This window comes from Periophthalmus magnuspinnatus, chromosome 17, assembly GCF_009829125.3.
Source record: "Periophthalmus magnuspinnatus isolate fPerMag1 chromosome 17, fPerMag1.2.pri, whole genome shotgun sequence".
Taxonomy (NCBI): domain Eukaryota; kingdom Metazoa; phylum Chordata; class Actinopteri; order Gobiiformes; family Gobiidae; genus Periophthalmus; species Periophthalmus magnuspinnatus.
Genome location: NC_047142.1, coordinates 6,657,198 through 6,681,039, shown reverse-complemented (window position 1 = coordinate 6,681,039; position 23,842 = coordinate 6,657,198). Strand labels below are relative to the sequence as shown.

The following is a 23,842-nucleotide window of genomic DNA, read 5'->3' as shown; positions in this document are numbered from 1 at the left end:
ACCAAATATATGGCTTCTAACTTTGAATAAAGGCAGTTAAATAAATGGCATTTTCTTCTAGGTTTCTTTTCAGTTGATACAGACACAACCAGACTTTGTGTTCAAGCTCACCTTTGGTTTGGATAGATACAATGAATATAATATCATTCATTCTCTCCTCAGCAATTATGTACACTTCAATGTAAGATCGACCAGCGGTCTACAACACTACGCTCACCCTTTGAAACAATATGAAAAGCAATGGTTCTTTTGCTATGATAGCTTTTGTACGAAAAAAGAAAAAACAAACAAACACTAAAAACACTTGAAATTCATTGTCATTTGACCTCACGTCCCTGATTTTCAAAAAAGTCCAGCTCCTGCTAGATTGCATTGCATGGATTCTACACAGTATGTTTCTTCTTTACAAGACAGCAATATACAGTAGGTGTTTGGAAGCAGTGTAAGAGTGATACTAAGGGTGCTGGCCCAGCTGACTGAACCAGATCAACCTTACAAGTTCAGTTGTATAGATTCCTTCTATAGCAAAAATGTCAGACTTTCATTTTGCTTGTAAGGGCACCAACACAGAGAATCCTCTTAGTGTCGCATGACCAAGGTTTCTTTGGTCGCTTACTGACAGAGCAGCTGGACTGACCAAGAACTAACAAGGATTTTCACAAAAAAGGCCTCTTTCCTGAACTTCACCAGGGTCACAAATTGGAAGACAGCCGAGATCTAGCAGAGTCTAGCTCTGGAAGGCTGACAACTGAATCTTTTTTGGGGACTCCAGAGTCTGGAGGTGCTACTGCCCCCGTCACAGCAGGTCCACCAGGGGGAGGCGTAGAGGCAAAGGCCACCCTTTGCTGGGGGCCCCCTGATCGCCCCACACCTGATGGCCCAGGCACACCTGAAGGCCCAGGTACACTAGGGTGAGGAGGTTGTGGGGGGCCAATGGAGGTGTTGGAGGTGCGTGTGGAGGGAGGTGGGCTGGGCACTGCAGAGGCAGCCTGCGGAGTTCCTTCCTGGGGAAGTGAAGGCTGAGAGGCAGACAGAGCTCTACTGTCCTGGCTCAGACTGCCTGTGTGGAGGGAGTGGGTGCTTTTGTGAGAGGCTTGCCGCTGCTGTGTCTGTGTGGGGCTGGGGACATGGTGCTGTACTAAGGACAACTGTGAGCCAGAGGGTCCTGCACTGGCCAAATAAGGGAAAGTCCGACTGGTGGCTGCAAGAGGGCTCTGTACAGGGGGGCTGGAGATGGCAGAGCCAAATGCCCCGCCAAAAGTCTGAGGGGGCTGAGCCTGCAGAGGGGACATGGACACTGGGCTGGCCAGGTTCTGCATCACTTGGAAGCGCCGCACCATGCGAGGGGACTGCAGGTTCCCAAGGCCCACCAGAGGATTTGCCATCTGGGGGCAGAAGCTCATGGCCACAGCCTGCTGTAATGTGGCAATAGCAGATGCACCCTGTTGCTGACCTGGAGGAGCAAACATCCCACCAATAGACGGAGTCATAGACATGGCCCTTGGCCGCTGTAAATCCACCAGTTTCACCATCTCCCGGTCATATTTCACAATCTCCTGGATCATTTCATTCTCCTGGTTATTGAAGACTCCAGAATTGAGATCATGTTGAACCTTGTGCATCAGAATGGAGTTCTTTTTTCCTGTAAAAGAAACAAAACATACAATCATAAAAGTACAGTCTTAATCAGAACAGAAGAATTGAATGGAGAAGAGTTACATTCAACGTGCAATGTTGAACAGAACAAGCCTCGAGCTATCAGGATGTGTCACCCTTTGCTCCCATCTAGTGTTACAATGAACTATGTTGGCATGAGGATCAAAGTAGCTCATTTTACTGATGATCTCAATCTAAAATATTCAGTTCTCTGTACTTCAAGTTACCATTTCAATGTCCTGTTTGAAAGATCACATTTCCTTTAGAATCTACTGTGCAACATTTCATGCATTTTTGCCCACCTATACGGTCCAATCGGTCTATGGCAACGGTCTCAAAGGCTCGCCTCATCATGGGATATTCTTCTAGCACCTCATTGAAGTGATCCACAGACAGTGAATAAAGGCGGCAGTAGGTCTCTGCTCGGACGCTTGCAGTTCGCCTTCCCCGGGTTAATAAACAAATCTCTACAAAACAAGACAAAACTTTAAAGCAATTTTGTTACTAAATTATAAGGCATACCCAAAGAAAACTTTGCACCTCCAAAATAAGAGCCATCTGAGAGTTTCATTGCCAGAGTTCCTTTGGTAATGACATTGCAGACTCCATGTTGGATGAAGTACATTTTCTTCCCAATTGTGCCCTCCCTAATGATGTAGTCCTGTGGTTGGAACACCTCAAATCGCAACTTGGTCAACATGGCTGTCACAAAGTTTGGCTCTGCATTTGCAAACAGTGGCATGGATGCCACTAATTTGCGACAATTGAAGTTGACAATTTCCTGAAATAAGCCAAACAATCATTATTGAAATAATTTCGAATAAATTAGTTATGTATTGTGTTTTACCTCTCTGAGTGGCTCGCTGAGTTCACCCAGGATGCTCTCCTCATCAAACATCTTTCCCTGGTATCTGTGTTCATAATAGTCATGGATCTTCTGTCGGAAGTCGGCTGGTAGCTTGTGAAAGGACATGTATTGCTCCACTTGTTTGTACTACAAAACAACAGAGATAACACTGTAGTATTATACTTTTTGGAGACAAAAAACATTACATACAGTAGGATTTGGAAGCAGTATGAGACAAAGACTAATGAAACATGTTGTGTTTATTTTTACTTGAGAACAATTGAACACTGCTTTAACGCTGATTAAATTCCCTCTCAAAATGAACACGGTTTGACCAGAGTATTCAATTGATAATAAGAAGGACATAGTTCAATGTGACACAACAACAACATACTATTAACTTCCTATTGAGTTGTATGAATAGAAAGTCAATCAAAGCGACCACAGAGAAACTCAGCTACAGGAAAGTGCTACAGACAGAGTGATAAATGTGTTAGTCAACAAAGCTGACAGGAAGCAGTTGAGAAGACAAAATCCTGCTCTTTACCGCCAGTCTTGATGAAGTAAAAGCAGTGAGTTTTAAACAATACAGTTCTACTCTCCCTACTAAACTGTAGGACACTGTGTTGAACTTTTGTTCAAGAGCATTTATTGGTGTACAATATGTTTTTAGACATGCTTGCAATTTGTACGTGGCTTGGACTGAAAAATAGTGGCAAATTTGTATATGAAACTTGCACTGCATCGGATTGTGTCAGAAATTAGGACCATATGGAAACTGCCAATCTTTCATTTGTGTTGTGTGTATTTGTGTCTTAGCTTATCGAACATGGATTTCTCCATAAGAAGACTACAAAGGCTATTCTAATCACAAATTTAGACACAGAAAATGCAGCTGGCACAAAGGCCTCATCCTTTATGATCAACTTAATAGTGGATCAGAGACTTAAAAGGGAAGATGGCTTCTTCTTTTGCTTTAAACAAAACAGGGGTTTCTAGATATAATTCACATGTTTTGCCATAGCTCCAAAGAGCAGTCAGAAGTATAGACATTACTGTATTCTGTCTACACCAAACATTTCTATTGGATTTAAAATGTTTCAACACATATTGTTGAAAACCTTACTAGTGTACATTTATTTGGAAAAGCTTTGACCATCTACAAATGTATTTTGATCACCCACAGTATATGTGCTGAGTAGAAATATACTTGCACTGTTAGCAACAACTATTGCCGCAGAGCCAAGGGTGACTACTGTCTGTACTGTTTCCCAAACCACATAGCATAAGCAAAACAAGCATCATTTGAATTATTGAGCTCCTTGTACATATAAGGACGTCTCCAGGGATGAGTGCACCTGACTCTGATGGACTTATGCAACGCACAGTGAGCGTCTCACCTGCACCTCTGCTCCTGACACATACAGATGGAGGTTGGCCTCCAGGAGTGACCCTGTGTCACAAGCCTTTACCTGTAGTGTCTGAGCACACATCACCAGGGCAGTACAACATCTGGATACTCACAAAAATATTAAATTTGCTGCTCTGGTTGCACAATATGTTGCACATTTAGCTGTACTAATATCGACAAACTCATTTATAAGAAATAAATATCTTTCCTCAGTCTCAAATCAGTTAATCTGTTAACTGTCACCATGGATGATTCTTGAATAACATCTAAATTTAGTAATCCGTTTTGATCAGCAACCCTTTTTAAAATAACATGGACAGTACTATACTATAAATTACACTATAAACATTATTAGCCACAGACTAACCCAGATGTAATGACAGATCCTGCTAACAGCATTGGCACAAGGTTTTGCACTAGAAAGGTTACATAAATTTGAAATAGTAGTCAGTATCTGCATTACAGTCATCAGCATAAGCAAGTGTCTTTCTCTGCATATGTTTTGTATTATTTTAGGTTGTATTCTGCAGCACCTCTGACCCAAAGAGAACAAGTGAAATGCAAAAAAGTCCCACAGGTTACCCCTCCTCCTTCTTGTATTCCTTTACAAAGATATAGTAGCCAGTTAGCTTAGCAGTAAACCATGCTCCTCTCAAGGACATCACAAGTACCGACACAGACAGAGAACAAAGGAGAGATCGGAAATAAAGTCACATATGACGTGGTAAAAGGCTTTGATATGTGATGACAGTGGATTGGTCAGGAAGTAGAGGAGATGGGTAAAAAGCATTGAGAAGATGCTGCTCCTGAATCTGAGAGCAGCGGAGGCAGCCATTGGTGCTTACGTCACCTTCAGGATGACATTGGCAGGACACACAGGTCTGCTGCCTCATCAATTCTGCTGCTGCCCAAGGGGACATCACGGCACATAGTGTGTCTCATTCTCTGTTTCCCACATCCACCCCTCCTCATACGCCCTGGTAACGTGGCTGTACCTGGCCCAACACAAAAGTGCTCTCTGATTGGCCAATGAGAGCTAGCAGCTCTCCACACTCTCCAGCCACTGAGACTCTGCTTGGATACAGAGTGGCTACACTCCACACTACAGACCACTGGTGCTGCTCCTCATCACTTCTCTGTTTCCATCACATTTTCATCTCAGGACTAGACTGACATTTGCAGAAACAAAATCCTTTAAATCCGACTCAAGAACTCAACCTAAAGTGCTCAGTGTCATTGCACATGAACAGGACAAAAAAAATAGAACAGATAGATATTGTATCAAAAACAACCTGCAAAATCCAAATAATGCGTCAGCATACAACTATTATTACTATAAAAACAAAAGAAGGGTATCAGGAAATAGTTTAAACTTAAGCTCCAGCCCTGCATTCTCCAGGGTTAAATTGACCTCTCCCTCCACACCACTCCAGACAGGCTCATCGACCCTGGGGCCTGGGACAACAGACGCCTTTGTCCCTCCTGTGGACTCCCCTCACCTTTTTAAACCAGGTTCTGGCAGTTTCACTCATGTCACTTTTTTAGCAACAGATTGGCATTTCTGATACAAGAAAGACTTGTGTCCAAACTGTTACTTCCCATCAGTGGGTCTAGTCTGATTAGACAGACATGTGTTCAGTTATAATAATGATTTATCATCTAGCTTACCTTTTCCTGATACTGTCGTCTGGAGGAGTCCAAGGACTGGATGAGGGCTGTCGCGTGCCCAATGAAAACAGCGTAGCACGTGGCTCCAACGATCATACTGAGCATTGTGAGCCAAATGTCGGTGAGACTCTCGGGGGCCTGCCGACCATAACCAATGCACAGCATGTGACTCATGGCCTTAAACAGAGCGAAGGAGTAGAGCTCTGACCAGGTATCGTTCTGCAGGAAAGACGTAAAGAGACATAAAGAATTAAAGACATGCTGAAGGGCAGAGGAGAGAGAGATGGGGCACACAGGCTGCGGAAACAACAGGGTCATGAATAGCACTTATACAAATGAGAACTCCGGAGACAGGACTACTTTACTAAATAAGAGGAGGAAAAGGAACCAGGGGAGTCCTTTGAGGCCTAATCAGGAAAAGCAGAAGTGGTTTTAAAATTATTTCCTCAGAGAAAAATTATAATGAGAGGTCATTAAGTATGCCCTTTCAGTGCAGTGTGAATTTACTTCCATTACTTTGCCTTTGTATATTTGCCAATATGTTCCAAATTGGGAATGTAAAATGATGTCTCCCGTACAGAGTGAATGTTATCTAAAAACAATTTAAAGACTTTATCTAGAAATGTTCCACATGTTGGCAACATAAATATATTTTAAAGTGTCCACCAAGTGGGCTAAGGCCAAACATGAAAACAGAAAGAGAAACAGTAGAGTGAAACAGGCTGAATAATAGATGAATGATGAGCACTCAAGTGATGAGCACTTTGATTCTGAAATAGTTCAGGAATCCATATACATCTCAACAGCTCCCCCAGGAGACTTTAGTTTGGGAACCATCCACTGTTTGTGACTAATCACAGCCTTCATTAGCTGGGCATAGTCCATTTGGTGTTTAGAGTGTCACACTTCATATGTCTTTGCTGCTGTGATACTGTGCCTGCTGAATACACAGAATAATGTGTAAATAACAAACATTCTATACCATATATTGTAACAAAAATGAACAATAGCTGGAGAAAAGGAGCTCAAATGAGTCTCTGTTGTTTCCAAATGATACACCCGACCCTCTGTGACTGAAAACTCTTCAGCACATAGAGCCTGAGTGTGCTTGTAAGAGGATGTTATTGCAGTGCTTTTAACTCGGTCTAAAAAAACACCTGGGTTCCTTTGGGACGGGTGTAATCACATCCGCACCATCGCGCTCTTTGACTTAGAAACAAACACCACCGAATACTAGTCCATCATACAGCTGGGACAGTAGCATTCACTTTTCTGGTTTATTACAGAATTACTTGCTGCACGTCTTCAAATCAAACTGATCATGTTTGTCAAAAGGCCTATGACGCTGTTTGTTTAGATGAGGAGCATTGGGTAAATAAAGAAATGTAACATTGTATATAGTGATTACAGTCTTATCTTTTCCCACAGCATTGGGGTTGTGGTTGTCACAGCAGGATAATAGGGAGGTGATGCTGTGTGTACAGTGGGAACGCACGCAATAGTAATTACACAGAGGAAACTATATATTGTCTGTCAGTTAGGCCTTCTGTCACTGCTATTATCTATGTGATTCAAAAAGGTTATGTCACTCGTCTCCAAAATGACTGTGGAAGTTAATGCTATAAAGTAACGTGGTGTAAAAACAACCTGTCTTTACTGAGGTATTTCAGAGTCCAATTACTGTTTTAGTGGATGTCATTGGGAGTACTTGGGACGCCCTCCACTGCTTCTGCCTGTAGGCTCTGCTGTATCAGGGTGCGAGGTGTGATGGATGGCCAGGTTGCTGCACAATTGCTACTGTTAAGTTGTGGACAACTCAATAGGTCTCAGGTGCCTTGGGCCTGTGCAGAGTTTGGACAGCCTTACAGTGGGAGAATGACAGCTCTCCGGGGAGTCGCTGTCTTTGATTATGCAGGGCAATGACAGATCCAAACTTTGTCATTCAAACTCCAACTACAGCATGCACTTTTAATTCAAGATCAAAATGTAACCCATCTATAGACTGTTCAGTCATTGAGTGTAAAGGTTGAGATAACTAGTGTTTGGATGGAAATTAAAGTTTATGAAAATATCTGATCTGTATATACTATGCCACTATACAACTGTACAGAGAGACCTTGTCCTAACCAGATGGGCTTCCTGCATACAATCTGGATAATGTCTGTTTAGTGCCTACTCTTGACAATTCATACTCTAACTATCACCATTCTCACCTTTTCTCTAGCTTAAATATAGATGCACTTATTGGTCTAACAAAAAAATGATTTTGCAGCAGTAAATACCAGGAGTTATAAAATGACAGGGGATGTTTCGAAGGTCTGCCACCTGGAGTGCTAACCGCTGACATTTTATTGAATAATTACAAGTGATATTGTAATGTAAAGCCTTTGGCGTTGTTCACAATTTATGTTTATTTAACAGTAATTACCTTTTACATTAAAAATGTTCTCTAATGTAAGTAAAATGGGTGTCATCTTGACTGATCTCAGCCCAGTGCAATCTGTTAAAAACCCTGTTTGGACCTGTGCCTCCCACTTGGGTGAGTGAGCTCTCCTCACACTGTGTAAAAGGCTACACTGACAGACAGGCCCATAAACAAGCAGCTTTTATCTCTGTGAGAAAGACATGGCAACAAAGAGCCCAGCTGCCATGCCACAGTCCCCCTCCCATCCCTCTGTTTCACCCCCTTTTATCTTTTCTGTCATCACCCCACCAAGCACGAGGATCCAGAAGTGTGCTCCAATCTCATGTCCAGTGCCTCTCCTAAAACTGTTCCCTGGTTTAGTGCCACACAATTGATGCGAGTGATTGTTTTCACAAATGTTGTCCTAGAGCTTAATTGGCACAAGTTGTAACTTTTGATAGCTTGCAAACGTTTGTACAAGCATCTCTTTTAAAGTCAAAGATAATTTGGTATTAACCCAGAGGAGCTGTGTTTTGAAGGGAATAAAGATTTTAGTTTTTTATCAAAGCATTCCCTGAGTTAAATAATGCATCCGTTTCGAGACCTTTGTGTTAACAAAAAATAGTTGTTATGTCCTCGAGCTATTGATTTATGCTTTCACACCACGTTAATCAGTGATGTATGACCACGGTAATCCCCTCTCCAATCAATGAGAAACAAAATGTGTACATTACCTCCATCTTGTTCAGGGACACCCAGCAGTCTGAGGGAAAGTCCTGAAGCATGGGGACCAGGAACTGTAGGCAGCCATCCCAGTGACACAACAGCAGCATCATAGCAATGAGGTTACAAATCCGCATCACTGCACTGGCCAGGTCATAGGTCATGTGGAAGATCTGTCAGACACAAAAGGTGGTTGAAACAGGTGAATGAATATTGAATTTTAATTTTATGTGATAATCTTTGATACATTCAGAGGCACAGTGCTCTGGGTTATGTGATTAATGAGTTAGAGGGACAGATTGCCATCATCCCCTCGTCAAACTCTACAGGAGCAGGGTAAAACATTTGTTCGATCAAGATTCATGGCATCAATCACAGTTTGGCCCAGTCATGAAGAGGTAGTCACTCACGCAAGCCCCGGGCCAACTCCACAATACAGTCACAACCTCAGAAGGAGGCACACAGGCAGTGATAGACGGCCATTGTCATAATGCTTAACAACTGGTAGTCTGTGTCCCCTTAGCCATCAATCACCCTGAGATATGGGACAGTGGTCAAGCACCAATCACCCCGCTGGCCTCATGCTGCTCTTACACCATGGGATGTCTGATTAAGCACGCAGGCCAGTGGACATCAAGTCTTAACTGCTAAAAGTGGAGTATATACAACTCTAAAGGCTATAACCAACCAAAAGTGATCAAAAGTGATCATATATTAAAATCTAAAGAATTATAACTGTGAACGTACTTTTTACAAGAATAAGGACAATCTAAAACAATGGAATAGTAGGTGCTATGAAAACAAGATTAAAGATATAATGTTAATGTTGTTAGTCCAAGTAATGTTTCCTCCACTTCAGCTGGAAAGGGCAAATCCTCCTGCATTTCTGCTAACCACGCTCCTTACTCTAACTGGACCGGGGTCATACTGAGGTTATTACCAGCAGAAAAGCACTGAATCACTGTTGTATTTGTCTCTTAGCTCTCAGTCTCTGTGTATGCCAAGTATCACTTCCCATCAGGCACCACACCGAGTCTGTATGTGTGTGTATCACATCATATCTTCAGAAATCCAATTATCCAAAGGTCAAGTGAGCAATGGAGCCCCCTTTGCACCACACATCACTGCAAAATGCACCAGGCTGCCGATACATGGACATAAGCAGGGAGTCATCTCAGCACCTCACTGGAACTCTCATCACACAGACTACTCCTTTTATGTCCCTGCTGGGAACATAGTCAAACAGACTGTCTTCTGCAATTTACTTTATATACCATGGATGTAAGAGGCAGAGCCAGTATTGCATAGTATAAAGTATTAAGTGAATACATATTGAATGTCATCCTTCAATGAATAGTCAGTAAAATAACAAAAGGGTATTAATCAGGCCTGAATTATGTATTACAGTTATCAACTCCATTTTACATGGGTGGGTGCAGGGTTCCTTACCATGTTACTTTTTGGATCCTGATTTGAAAGGTTTGTGAACCATTTAAGTCGGCCAAATGTATCATTTATACCTTTTTCTTCTAATTATCAACTTCAAAATGACAATACTGTGTGTGTAATTGATTTCAGTCACAAACAGATGCCATAATTTATGAGGAGATGATTTGGGCCTTCACCTGCAAGAGTCATACTGCCTAAACATAATCACATTGAATATCCCCTTCTGTGCTACCCCTCCTGCTCTCCTTCTAATGTCTTAATTGTTAAAACACATTTATCCTGGTAATAGGTTGCTTATTAGACCTCTGGACACTGCCTGTTGGACTGCTGGGTCAGACAGGAGGACGCGAGGGGGGGCCCTGGTGAAGAAACTTGAGCAGAAAACTGAGCAATTAAATACAAAGTTTTTAGAGGTTTGTGGCCTGCTGTTTTTATACGGATCTCAACAGGAAACAGTAAGTGAGGACTTAAATACTGTGCAGGCAGCTGGAGGAGACGCTACTGCGTGGCTTCGGGTTGGTCTGGAGCCAGCGCCAGCAGATTGTACACAATAGTGAGCATTTGTCTCCGTCTTGACTCCAGACTGGCTGTTACTTTGTCTGTGGTGAGGACCAGAAAAAGATCATGCTGCCATGACCAAACTTTTAACCTGCATGTTTAGGTAAATATAGCTATACAAACAAGTTGCAGGTTTCTCACAAACTATAAAGATAAAGAACTAAGGATTAAACATGCCATCTTCTTTTGTAGCTGAAATAAAATTGGGTACCTTTTTTCAAAAGATAACCAAATCACCATTTTTAATATAATATCACCTGATATTAGTCACATAATGTAAGGACTATTATGTCCTATACATGTATTGGCTACTAAATGAAGTACTGAGCATACACTCTGGAGATAATAATTGCTGAAAGAACAAAAATTACTATGATGTTGCAGTACCTTAGTTGGTTGAGCTCAATAATGATCTTTAATGTGACCAATATAATAATCAAACAAAAGACTGGCTTAGTTGAAATACATTCAGACTCTGGTATGTGTTCCAATAACCCACTGAATGTGGCCTGTCTCAATTTACACTTACCTCTTCCCATTGGTGTATGTAGCGTATTAATCTGGATAGTCGCAGCAGCCTCAGAAGACTTAGGATCTTAGTAAATCGGACAATCCTCAAGGCTCGAGCAGTCTTGTACACCTCTGAGTCAATTCCTTTCTCTACAATGAGGAAAATGTAATCCACTGGGATAGAAGAGATAAAGTCAACAATGAACCAAGTTTTTAAATATTTCTTTTTTATAGTTTCAGGGTCCAAAATAATGTCCGAGTTGTCCTCTATGATGATCCCTGTGCGAAAGTTGAGGACCAGGTCCATGAGAAAGAAAGTGTCTGACACCACATTGAAGATGATCCAGGGTGTGGTGGTCTCGTCCTTGAAGAAGGTGATGCCCACAGGGATGACGATCAGGTTGCCCACCATAAACAGCAGCATTGTGAAATCCCAGTAGAACCTGTCAGAAAACAATACAAAAACCAAAGGGGTGAGGAGAAAGACAAAAATGGAGTCAGATGAGACCATAAGGTTTTTCAAACTAGGTTTAACAGTTTAACTGCAATTAGATAGAAAACGGACAAAGAAGCAACTGTCTTCATGGTTACAAAGGTCTATGGTGTAAATTTAGGATTCAAATCTGTAGTCCTATTTCATCAAACATCCCAAGTATTGACATTTGAGTACTAGAAGCAACCAAACATATATCTTTATGGAATGTGTTATGACATTGGCCAACAATACCTAAAATCAGACTTGACTTATAGATATTTAAGTCATAGAAAAAAGCCAACAAAAGGATGATCTAAAGGTTTATGCTCGATTATATCAAACACAGTCAATTGATCTATGAAAAACAAAGGTTAGAGTATGTTCAGTTTTAATAAATTCACATTGCTAAGACCAGTGCATGGTCTCCATGTTGCCGCAACACTCCCTACAAGTGGCTTGGGGCTTGTATTTGTAACTTGTGATGACACAGTCTTTTTTAGGGATGGAGAGCAGATAGTTGTAAAGTAATACTGTTTGAACCCATGAATCTCTGCAGGACAGGTGCAGCGCTGAGTCACTACCGCTCCTGTGACTTATGCAACATGCTCTCTGACTTCATGCCGGTAAGGTGTCAGAGACAAGTTTCTTAAACATCTGTCAGAGGTGTACTTAATCACTTAGTGCTGCATTCATACATTCATCCTTTCACTGTCACAGGGAGTAGATCTATTTAAATAAGCAGGCGAACACTCTTATCAAAATGAAGCAATGCCACAAATAAAAAGATGAGTTGATGATGTTTCGAGCTAGCTTTTAACTCTAATGCTAAGCACCTGTCTAAGGGATTGAGACCATTTTCATAAGCCCTTAATACTTAATACTTTGGGCATGTTAATTTAACCTGATGTAGCCATTGTGAAACATGGGACCTGTAGCAGGACTAGACTATAAGGGTCTTCATTGAGTGAGATGTAATGAAACAAGGTTTCAAAAGTGATCAGATTACATCCAGGTTGTTAAATCACAATCTCGAGTTTAACCCTTGTGGTTTCTGAGTCTGCTTTATCTGATCTATGTGGGCCAAACGCGAGCCCTCTCGTGTGAATGAGACTGGAGCTGTCCGTGGTGCTGAAACCACGCAACCAAGGCAGCCACTGATTTAGACTTGTCTGGTCCGCGCAATCTCAATAAAATGTTACATTTTAATGTACAAGCCTTAGTAAATAATTTCTTCACGTGACAAACGTTAGATTGGCCGACTTCAAGCAGGTGTAACAACGTTTGGGCCTCACAGAACACAGCTCATCCGTCACTGACAGTGTAGGGTGCGGAGAGCCGTCTGCGGGCGAAGATGTCTCCAGTGAGCATGCTTGAGGTTTTCGTACACTTGGCTCAAGGTGACATTCCATTACGGCCGCGCACACGTTTAGCCTACATCCTGCCGCGGCCGTGTTGGCAAAGAGACATGCTATTGGTTGAAGCGTGGGTTTGGGAGAAAACGTAAGGACTGGTGTTATGAACGCTGCGTCTGTTAAAGACTATGCTCAGATGTAACGGTAGCAGGCCAGACTTGGTGAGCATCACACATATGTTGCTGTAGGGTACTGAAGCAGCATTTGTTGACCACCTTGAAAGGACGCCTTTTCCAAAGTCCAATAGACAACAGGTTGTTAAAGAATAAAGATGTTCCATATTTATTGAAATTGTGGAGATACTATGTTGACATGAAGCTTTAAGTGACCAAACACCTATAGTAAATGGTAGTTGACAGTAAACCTCGGTCTTTTTACAGCCAAGCTCTTACCTGAAGTCACTATATGGGTGGATAATCCAGTTCCCCGCCGATTTGACCCTCTCTTGCTCTCTCTCTACCGCTTTTTGACTCCCATACATGCGCAGGGAGAATTTATTGACTCCGGGCTGTAACATGCTGCTGAATTGTCGCTGCATGAAACTGGCTTGACTACCCCTGGGTTCGGCATCTTCTGCAGGCACAATTTGAGGGCCATCTTCTGTTTTCTGGAAAGTAACAGAGGTCCTGTGCTGCTGCGTCTGGGGGCACGAGGCTTTCCTGCTCGGCGCGTTAGAAAAGGACACCTTGGAGTCCTTCTTCTCGGGGACACCTCCGTCTGCTCCGTGGCCCCCGGTCAAAGAACCGCCTGGCGTGATGGAGCCGTCCATGCTCGCAGTGGTGGAGTTACAGGCACCGCGCGCAGCACCACCGGCGTCCTCGGCCCTCGACCTCTCCTGTTTGGAGATGATTGAGCGCAGGCTGCCAGTGCCAGAGTCCCTCCTGCATTCTCCGTTTTTGGTGCATTTCATGTTGGAAATGGGAGCCAGACCATCCCCTGGTGTTGCGCTCATAGGCTCGGCCGCTGTTGCGGACTGCGAGGCCTGCTGTCCAGCTCTGGCGCTGAATGCACGCTCGGCAACATCGCCCGGACAGGGTGTGTGGCTCTCCTTAGCTCTGGAGAAAGCAATGGGCCGTGGGGCGGCGGTGGCGTTCTCTGCGTGCGTAAGGCTGGGCTCCTTGTTGGAGTTTCTCCTGGAAGCAGAGGACGCGGCTCCCCCTCCTGGTCCAGGCGTAAAGTTCTTCATTCTGATGCCGCCACTGGCCGCTGCTCGGCGTGACCGAGGATGGTTAAACTTAGACTCCTCGTCTCCGTCGTCTGCCTCGTCCATCACGTTGCTGGTCACACCGGGCTGCTTAGGGCTCGCTGCCCCCGCAGACGCCGCGTCCACACAGTTCTGACTGCTGTTGCTTCTTGTGCATTTGGACGTGCTGATGTGGCCGCCCACCGTTTTCTTTTTCATAGCAGCAGCAGTAAAAGCAGATACCGACGAAGCCTCATTCTTTTCCATGACATTGAGCACAACAAAATTGCCTCCAATTATCTTTGGGGAAGACCAATCAGAGACGGACAATAGACGGGAAGAAAATATGGGATCGGAAAGAATTGGAGAGAGGGAGGGGTGGACGTGACTTCTTTGTAAACTATGCTTTATACTTTCACACTTCGGTGTATGGGCATATTAGGACTCCTGTGTCATAGATGCCCAAGCCTGAAGCGAACACCACACTGGTGAAATTGTTCTGCGTCAAATACAGTTAAACGAATCAGATTTGTTGACTTGAGAGGCCAAAGAAAAGGGTCGCTTATTGCATTAGGGCCGCACTTTGGTCTTCATGATGGGACTAAATTGTGTAAAGCAAGTTTAACCTCCACGTGTTAATAGGCTCACATGATGTCATGTTTCAGAAGGTGTTTTCAATGACAACCTTCGTCTATTCCGATTCGCTCTGGTTAATCTTTGGCGACGCTCAGTGGTAACTAAAAACAAAAATCTATACAAAAGGTCGAATGTTCTTACAAACAAAACAAAAAACACAAAAAACAAAACAAAAAACAAAAACACACTTCACCAAATATTTGTTTATTTTTATTTTGAGACCTAGTTGATAAATGACCATAGCATTTTATCACATGAAATGAAAGATTTGAAATACATGGCAATAAATCAAGGGAATAAAATAATCATTATAGGCCATGTTATCGTTTTTAATCAAACAGCACCAGCACCTTTGTATTAGCAACTAGAAAACATTATGTGACAACAATCAGTTCCATTTCTACAGCTGCAATATGTATTTTTTCTGTACAGCTGTACATTTTACTGGAAAGGAAATCACTGCTTGTATGTCTGTAAAACATTTTTGCATTCACAAGAACTAACGTGAAAACTGTGTAAGATGCAAGCAAAAAAATCTAAATTATTCAAACTTTCCAAATCTTTAATCAAATTTATTTTTCCTGTCTATGACAGGAAAATAACTTTCATTGAAAATGACAAATGATTCATTGAAATTAAAAATGATTACTTTCTTTTGCATTTCTCATTCTCTGATTCATCAGTGTGTTGCAGCCTTTAGTAACTTTTGGGTCACACCAGCCAGGAAAATATACTAAACCAAAATTTGCCTATGGTATGAATAAACATGGCTTTGTTATTGTTGTATATATTTCATGATTCAGTAAACATTGCGTAAACTATAATGGAATCATATCTAGAAAAAACATTTCTAATTCCTAGTTGGCTTTCTTTAAAATATTTGTGTACAGAAACGTATTTCTTCTTCAAACTTGCATACTAAAACAATATTTTGTGCAAAGTAAAAAAAAACAAAAAAACAAAAAACAAAAACAAAAACAAATGTGCAAATAAATACGATGCAAAGATTCATACACTCTCCTCCTTTCAAACTCTGTATAACTGTCACCATCACTTCACAGTATAAAATGTATCTACACAACAATGGGCATTTCTCAAGGTTTGCATCAACACAGGCAATGTTTTAAAAGCATGTTGTCTCCGACATAAAAATGTCTGAGTACCCCATGTCAGTCTATAGTTTCAATTCACAGGCTCTCTGGGCCTTCTGTAGGCTGTCAGCAACACCTACTCAAACACTTAAATGAAGCAGCAACAGAACTCTGGTACAAGTTCAGCACAAGGAATGTAACATGTCCATCTTGACTCAAGTTATTCCCTTATGACAAGACAGCAATCTTGGTTTAAGCTGCAGTTTCAGTCTGTTTTTATGAGGCAGTCATGAAAAACTAAGAATTTGCAGCATTTTCATTGCTTGGTGAACTGGGGGAGGATGATGATGATGATGAGGGGGAGAAGTTTATTCCTGATAATCCTGGTGGATCAGTGGCTGTATTCTGTCCACTGAGACTTTTCCTGCACACAGGGCATGTATCATGCTGTAAGAAGAAAACATCAAATATACAATTAAAAATATATTTCTGAACAGTTCCAATTAACAGTCTTTGAAATAATTAACTATGATTTATACATTACAAAGAATGAAGGCATATGTGGTGGCAAATCCATACCTGTTCCAGCCATGGTACTATACAGTCATTATGAAATAAATGATTGCATGGTAGTTGTCTGACACTCTCTGAAACACTGTAGTCTTCTTTACAAACAGGACACTCTAAACCTGCCCCTGAAAAAAGACAGATTAGAGAGGCATAAATTATGGTGATAACTCTCCATTGTGTACTATAGGAAAAGATGTGGGTAAAATGTATTTACCAACATGGTCTTCTGTTATGGCAATCGTGGGTAAACTTTTTATTCTTTCCCTGTCAGCAGGTGGAGGACCTGTGTTTTCAAACTGGTTCAATAACTACAAGAAGAATAGGGGTGTGTAAAATCATCACTAACATTATTCTTTTATTTCCTGCATCTCAAATCAACTACTCAAAATACAGAACAAAAGCTACCTGAGTAATAATGGCATCAAGTCCATTGGCACCCCAAGCGTAGTCCATTGGGTTTGAATGTAGCATACCCCTAAATACAATCCACACACCAGTAAAATACTAGCAAGTGTAAATCAGTGCCAGACAATTTTCATAAGCACTCACCATGGTCCCATTCCGATATTTGGCATTGCTGTAGGTGCGATAATTCCATTTACTAACTGCTGAATAATTCTACAATCCAAACCAAAATAAAGTTATTTTTGCCCACACTTCTCCTGGAGAAGGCAAAATATACTATAAGATTTTACAAATTATTTTAATTATACAAATATTAAAAGTCTCACCCCTCTAATGTAGGCACTCCTTCATGACGCATACCCTGACGGCGAGTCCCATGCCGCCCTCGTGGTTGCCTGGCACCGTATCGTTGCCGTGATGCCATTTCTCGTTCTCTTCTGTTTTCACTTTCTCTATTGTCCTCTGGTGGAAGTCGTGTTCGCAGATCAAAGTTTTCATCAAAAATTCCAAGGGCAAATGGACCATAACCAGAGGGAAATGTGAAAAGGTGTTGCTGATCCATATGCTATTGTAAAAGAGAAACATGAATGCTCACATTATATAATCTGATTACTTTAAAGAGATATAAAGCTAGTGCTAACCTCAAAAACCGGTCGGTTTTGGTCACTGGAGGAGGAAGAGGATGAAGATGTTGACCCATTTTCAGTACTGATCAACAATATTAAAATTTTTAGTTTAAGGAATAATATGAACATCCTAATGAACTCAACACTAACCTCCTTTCTTCAGGTAACTCCTCGATGAACCCGGACTCACAAAGTGGACAGGTGTAATCCTATGAGACAAGTTCATTTAACAATTGTGTCATTGAAATGCATCATATCTATAAATATTACGATTCACAGCTTAATTGATTAGTTCAATTTGCTAGTAGCATCTTGCCAACCCAAGCAAAACCAGCATGGGAATCTAGAAAAAGCAACGCAATGTATTTTAGGCAATATTTAGTAGTGCTGATCATTGACATTGACAGCACTCACAGCTTCAATCATCATATTTACTATAAAAATGCCTACACATGGGAGCAAATGTTTATGAAGTAAAAAGCTACAAAATCACTTAAGAAGCCACTATCAACATCAAGTAAAAAAGCTGAAAGAGGTAATCAAGAAATCCAGCTCGACCCCCTGCCCTTTAGACTCAGAAGGGTCTTAGCTAAACTCACATCTTTGCTGGACCATGAGTCTCACCCCCCTACTCTTATTTGTGTACAATGTAATTAAGAATATCTTGACGTATCTTTCATGCTTTTTGTTATTCTGTTACATTTGCTGCTCTGCTTATTCATTCTTGTGCTTTTCTGTTACTAAACTGTAATTTTGCACTGTGAGATAAATTTTGGTTCTCTCATCTTGTACTACTGTGACAGACAGACTGTTATAACAATATGGGAATAAATCATTACCACAGCATGCACCCTTGCCGTTAACCTACATTTACCTACATTTTTTTTAATATGTTGAAATGCATTACACTTTAGACTCACAAACTGTGTAGTTGTAGACTGCAATTAAGATAGCAGTCTACAACTATAAACATTATAGTCTATAACCATACTATTACTACTGTCCCTCTATCACGGTGTATAGACCTGGCTAATTAGCATAGCCCCTGCACAGCAATGTTACTGACGTGACTAACAAATCACTACGGACTCAAGTATCTAGTGAAAAAACATATGTGAGCAAAGCCGCGCATGGCTGAACAATAGATATGATCCTCACCGGCAGATGCGGACTAATCTCTGCTGAACAGCGGTGACAGAAGAACCGGCTGGGTCGTGGGGGAGCTTCTGCCATTTTTAGCAGGGAGTCCTTTCGTACGTTATGGACGGATAGCAACAAGGATCAACAAACCTTAACCCAGCAGTGAAAAGAAGCGCAGAGGAAAAAACGGAAACTATAGAAATAACAACAGAATAGATTACATGCTCTTTAACATGATATAAATCAAATTTGTTACATTATTCTGCATTTTGCATAACCTTAAAATGTACTGTGACAAGAATTTACAATGAATTAAATGGTTTTCTCAGCCTGTTAAAAATATACTTTTATTTTTGCACGATTTGTAACCGGAAGTTGAGGTTGTGTTGTGAAAGGCCTTGAAGCATCCGGGTTTTGTTAACTGTTTTTCTTAAGCCGATCAAAGGCATGGACTCGAACGATACAGGTACATCGCATTCAACAATTAAGAGTTATTAAACCTGAGAATACGTTTCAAATGATCAGTTCAACTAATCTTAACCACACATGAAATGAAAGTCCAAGTCTATTGGTCTAACGCGATGTTAGCTAACATATTAGCTTAGCCATTCATATGTTAAAGTTTTACTAATTTTAAATTGAAAAATCTAAATTAATAGTTATCTTAACTTTATTGTGTTTTCAAATCATTTGAGTTCAAATAATGTAAGATCTCACTTTACTACACAAATTAAGCTGTTATGATGGATGTCTGTCTTTTAGGACATGGAGGTTGGAAGTCGAAGTCTCCTCAGACACAGAAACATAAACAAAACATGAATATCCTGCGCCAAGAAAAGCTTATAGCGCAGAAAAAACGGGAAATTGAGGAAAAATTGGCACGACAGGCACAGATGAACGCAAAGACAACAAACGTGAATAATAAGTCTCTGCAGTCAGCGTAAGTATTATGTAAACGCGTTACTACACTTCAGTTGTTACGGTATAGACCCTTGAAATTGCTGTCATCACAATGTTCAAAATTCCGGAATGGAAATTGGAGGCAAAACGAAGTGGAGCACAACAATTTACAATGATGAACTGACATCAGATCTGAATGCTTGTAAGTAGTAAGTATCTTTAACAAACAAAGAAGCAACAGTTATACATTATTAGGGTAGAAATCCCAGTCAGTTTGCTTTTCTACTTCAAAGACTGGAGAAGAAATACTATTCTGTAGCCACAAACTTGTATTTGACTTTCACAAAAAAATATATAATTTGTGGTTTGTAATGTAGGGTTAACATTTTTCAAGTATTTGTTTAGTCAAACCTAAAACTCAGTTTGCCATAATCAAAATGCTTAGTGTCTATTATAATCTCATATTAAGGTAACAAATCATGTTAAACAGTATAATAATCTATGTTAATCCTCCATTGGACGTTCCACCATTGAAACAGCATTATTTTCCTCTTCATTTTTGCATCCAGTTGCCTCCATTTCAGAATTTAGAATGTATTTGTTTACACATTTTTAAAGGATTGTCTTTGTTGTCTTTTTTGTTTGTTAGTTGTTCTACTTCCCCTGATCTTGCATTATCAAACAAATTTGCAAACGATGGAAGCTTTTTGCAACAGTTTATGAAGATGCAGAAGGAGAAGTCTTCGCCTCTTTCATGTTTGTTTATTTACTCAATTCAATTATTATTACTAGATCTTCAACATTGTACAAATCAATGAAATGAGGCATCTAATTATTGATGTATTTTTAGGTACTTCAAATGACATGAACAATTCAAGCACCTCTTCATCATCAGGAAATCTACAGCAAAAAAAGAGTATTCTTTTTGGCAAGCGACCAGGACTTGGTGTCAGTAGCATGATTAGCCAATTCAAGAGCTTCTCTCAGTCCAAGAAAACCCCTATTTTGAGCCAAAGACCAAGTGCCTTTTGTTCATCAGAGGGTGAAGATGAAGACGAGGAAGCTGATTACTCCAGATTTTTAGAGATTAAAGGTAATTCAGGACCTGTGCTATTTACAGTACTTTGGGACCCTCCATGGCATGGATATTACATTAGATCTTCTCAATACTGCTGTGGCACAGCTGGCTTGTACCTGGCAGTGTATTGGTAACCTTAAAACAATGTTCTGATAGCCTGCTTAAAGTTTCTCCCCCAGAGGATTCTGATACCCGACTCATTATCGACAAGATGGCCTCTTTTGTGGCTGAAGGGGGACCTGAGCTTGAAAGAAAAGCTAGAGAAGACTACAAAGATGATCCAGTTTTCTCGTAAGTAAATCTATCAACATTTCACAATTTTAACAGCAAAGATTATTCATATTTAATAACAATCATGGTTGTTTTTGCTTCTAAAGATTTTTATATGATAAGGGCAGCAGTGATTATCTGTACTTTAAAAGAAAAATTGCAGAACTACAAAGGGGCCTTCAAAAATCTAACACTGTTTCTGATTGTGGTAAGTGCAAATTTGTAATTCTCTTTTTTATCATATTGTCATTATTGTTTGTGCATAAATGTTGTGCATAAATTGTTATATTTTCAAACCACTATATCACTTAGCTTGAAAACATAATTTTAATCCCAAATGCATTGTTTCGTAAAAAAAGAAAAAAAAAGTTTTTTGTTTTAGTTGTGCATCCCCACTATTTACGTTGGTTAAAAACATTTTTAGAACATTTGCCCATCATGTCTCCTCCTTCCTTGTTTTATACTCTATTGGCTCTAGAGGGTGTGTGAGAGCACGTTCAATACGATGCAGTATTTGAGTGTGAATTGAGTCCAAGTACTGATAGGATGCTTAAAGTCTCCCCCCCAGTGGACCCTGAAACCCAACAAGTCGCCGAGAAGCTGGCTAGATTTGTGGCAGAGGGTGGAGTGGAGGTAGAAGCGATCGCTGTGGAACGCAACAAAAACAACCCTGCCTTCAGGTCGGTTGGTACTAAACAAAAATATTACAATCAAATGGCATTTGCACAGTTTGCTGTAATTAATTCTGGTTTTCTGTAGTTTTTTGTATGATCATCAAAGTTCAGCCTATCACTTTTACAAGGAGAAAGTAAAGGAGTACAGGGGAGCTGCCTCCTATACACCCTCACCAGCAACAACAGAGCTTCAACCTCCAACTCCTCCATTGGCCTTGAACTCCCCATCTCCCAGCACAGAAACCCCACCTGTAAAGCGGAAGAGAAAGAGTCGATGGGGGTCTGAAGACGATAAGGTCCAGCTGCCTATTCCATCTATTGTTATTCCAGAGGATGTAGGATTTCCTCAACCCAACATACCCTCACTCTCTGGTATTAAATCTCTACAATATATATTATAAGTAAATATAACACAAGGACAATATAAACTGAAAATTAATTACTTGAATGAATTGCTTCAGTATAATATGTGACCTCTGCTGGCAACACTACATACTTGCCATGTAATTGAATCATCGGTATATTTACTAACTATTCTACAATTTCAGCCCAAGAGTTGAAGGGTCTCGGTTACAACAAGGGAAAGCCTCTTGGCCTGGTTGGAGTCACTGAATTATCAGAAGATCAGAAGAGACAGTTAAAAGAACAGCAAGAGGTACATGAACAATGCTCAAACACATCCTCCAAGATAAAAAACCTTAAACATAAGAGTTACATAAGACATACTTTTTTAATAGATGCAAGAAATGTTCGATATGATTATGAAACACAAGCGTGCAATGGCAGACATGCAGGTGATGTGGGAAAAAGCTATGAGAGAGCATCAGCATGAATATGATAGTGATGAAGAGGTAGACCAAAGTGATGGGACCTGGGAGCATCGTCTCAGGAAAATGGAAATGGAGAAAACACGCGGTGAGACTAATGGCATGCTTTTTGTTTTGTGGAGCCACAACTAAACTTTAAATTTTTTTTTATTTTTCTGTGCTTCTCAGAGTGGGCCGAGTCTCTTACTGAAATGGGCAAAGGAAAACACTTCATTGGTGACTTCCTGCCTCCAGAAGAGCTAGAAAAATTTATGGAGACATTCAAAGCACTGAAGGTTTTAAATAAATAAGGAGGTTTTTCAATTGTTATTAGCATGTGGCCTAAACTTTGTATTTGTACCCACAGGAGGGTCGAGACCCTGATTACTCAGAATACAAAGAGTTTAAGTTGACAGTGGAAAATCTAGGTTTTCGAATGCTAATGAAGATGGGCTGGAAAGAAGGAGAAGGTCTTGGAAGTGAGGGTCAAGGAATCAAAGCACCAGTGAACAAGTAATCACATATTTATAGAAGTAGTTCATTATAAATTAAAGTTATAAGACAATTTGGTTTAACTTTGTGTTTGTGTTTCACTTTAGGGGAACAGTAGCTGTAGATGGAGCAGGTTTAGGCATTGACCGTCCAGCAGAGCTCACAAAGAGTGATGATGAATATGATGCTTTTAGAAAGCGAATGATGCTTGCCTATCGATTCAGGCCTAATCCACTGGTAACACACAAATTTATTACACAATTTGAAGTTGTTTATTAATTAAATACAGATTGTCATATTTTAATGTAATCCTGTTTTTTTGCAGAACAACCCTCGAAGACCATATTACTGAATTTTAGGAATCACATCTAATGTTCAAGACAGTTAAACAATGAAAAAATGTTATGTTAAAAGGAGAACAATGTAAAGATAACTTTTACATTATAATTTAATACTACTTGCATTTCAGTTAATGCCTTGTGCAATATTATGTATTAAGTATTACATTTCCTCACTATAAAGTTACTTTACAAGTTTAGTTGTTGATGTATGTTATGTTTTTATCCATCTGTTCATGCAAAAAAGGTCACTATTGTTTGTGCTAATTCACCATCGCATGATTTACTCCACTATTAAATGTAATTGATTGTGTGCCTATGTCCAGTGATAATAAGACAATATTTTATTTAAGGGGGTGGGGTTTTCTGCATATTCTGTAGTACAGAATATAATGTGTCAGTATAAGACCAATACTTCAGGAAGATGATAGAGGTGTGTATTCGTGCCTGTCCGGGCAAGGATCATGCTCCAGCAGCGTAATTGGACGAACTCTTAGTTCCTAAGGACGTTTTGAGTCGA

The 23,842-nt window shown here is 40.5% G+C and overlaps 3 protein-coding genes across 3 annotated transcripts; 1 reads left to right on the top strand and 2 right to left on the bottom strand.

Annotated features, from left to right (window-relative positions):
- Nucleotides 1–373: 373 nt before the first annotated feature.
- Nucleotides 374–14,569, bottom strand: LOC117384915 (potassium/sodium hyperpolarization-activated cyclic nucleotide-gated channel 2-like). The gene is made up of 8 exons (XM_033982087.2): nt 13,506–14,569; nt 11,246–11,669; nt 8,721–8,882; nt 5,583–5,801; nt 2,504–2,650; nt 2,197–2,437; nt 1,959–2,123; nt 374–1,642 (listed from the first exon to the last, which is right to left on the bottom strand). Exons 1-8 carry the CDS (start codon nt 14,561–14,563, stop codon nt 693–695), a joined length of 3,366 nt encoding a protein of 1,121 aa, XP_033837978.1. The 5' UTR covers nt 14,564–14,569; the 3' UTR covers nt 374–692.
- Nucleotides 14,570–15,798: 1,229 nt separating this feature from the next.
- On the bottom strand, nt 15,799–18,930 carry rnf126 (ring finger protein 126). The gene is made up of 9 exons (XM_033982120.2): nt 18,783–18,930; nt 17,775–17,833; nt 17,640–17,706; nt 17,325–17,563; nt 17,143–17,211; nt 16,999–17,068; nt 16,808–16,901; nt 16,603–16,718; nt 15,799–16,470 (listed from the first exon to the last, which is right to left on the bottom strand). The coding sequence occupies exons 1-9, from the start codon at nt 18,855–18,857 to the stop codon at nt 16,321–16,323; spliced, it is 939 nt and encodes a 312-aa protein (XP_033838011.1). The 5' UTR covers nt 18,858–18,930; the 3' UTR covers nt 15,799–16,320.
- A 200-nt stretch (nt 18,931–19,130) lies between these two features.
- Nucleotides 19,131–23,643, top strand: sugp1 (SURP and G patch domain containing 1). Its single transcript, XM_033982104.2, has 14 exons — nt 19,131–19,230; nt 19,527–19,704; nt 20,314–20,420; nt 20,515–20,757; nt 20,910–21,033; nt 21,120–21,220; nt 21,569–21,692; nt 21,772–22,058; nt 22,235–22,341; nt 22,424–22,601; nt 22,682–22,788; nt 22,860–23,005; nt 23,092–23,221; nt 23,310–23,643. The coding sequence occupies exons 1-14, from the start codon at nt 19,212–19,214 to the stop codon at nt 23,334–23,336; spliced, it is 1,878 nt and encodes a 625-aa protein (XP_033837995.1). The 5' UTR covers nt 19,131–19,211; the 3' UTR covers nt 23,337–23,643.
- Nucleotides 23,644–23,842: the final 199 nt, after the last annotated feature.

Bases quoted from the DNA above. Each gene is read 5' to 3' on its own strand.
- sugp1 (XM_033982104.2), top strand. The intron at 19,705-20,313 runs GTAAGTATTATG...TTTGTTTGTTAG, and splicing joins AATAAGTCTCTGCAGTCAGC to TTGTTCTACTTCCCCTGATC. The intron at 20,421-20,514 runs GTTTGTTTATTT...ATGTATTTTTAG, and splicing joins GAAGTCTTCGCCTCTTTCAT to GTACTTCAAATGACATGAAC.
- rnf126 (XM_033982120.2), bottom strand. From the start codon at position 18,857: ATGGCAGAAGCTCCCCCACGACCCAGCCGGTTCTTCTGTCACCGCTGT. The intron at 17,564-17,639 runs GTTAGCACTAGC...CTTTTACAATAG, and splicing joins AAAACCGACCGGTTTTTGAG to CATATGGATCAGCAACACCT. The intron at 16,471-16,602 runs GTATGGATTTGC...TTCTTCTTACAG, and splicing joins TAGTACCATGGCTGGAACAG to CATGATACATGCCCTGTGTG.
- LOC117384915 (XM_033982087.2), bottom strand. From the start codon at position 14,563: ATGGAAAAGAATGAGGCTTCGTCGGTATCTGCTTTTACTGCTGCTGCT. The intron at 2,438-2,503 runs GTAAAACACAAT...GGCTTATTTCAG, and splicing joins TCAGCGAGCCACTCAGAGAG to GAAATTGTCAACTTCAATTG. The intron at 2,124-2,196 runs GTGCAAAGTTTT...CTTGTTTTGTAG, and splicing joins AGATGGCTCTTATTTTGGAG to AGATTTGTTTATTAACCCGG.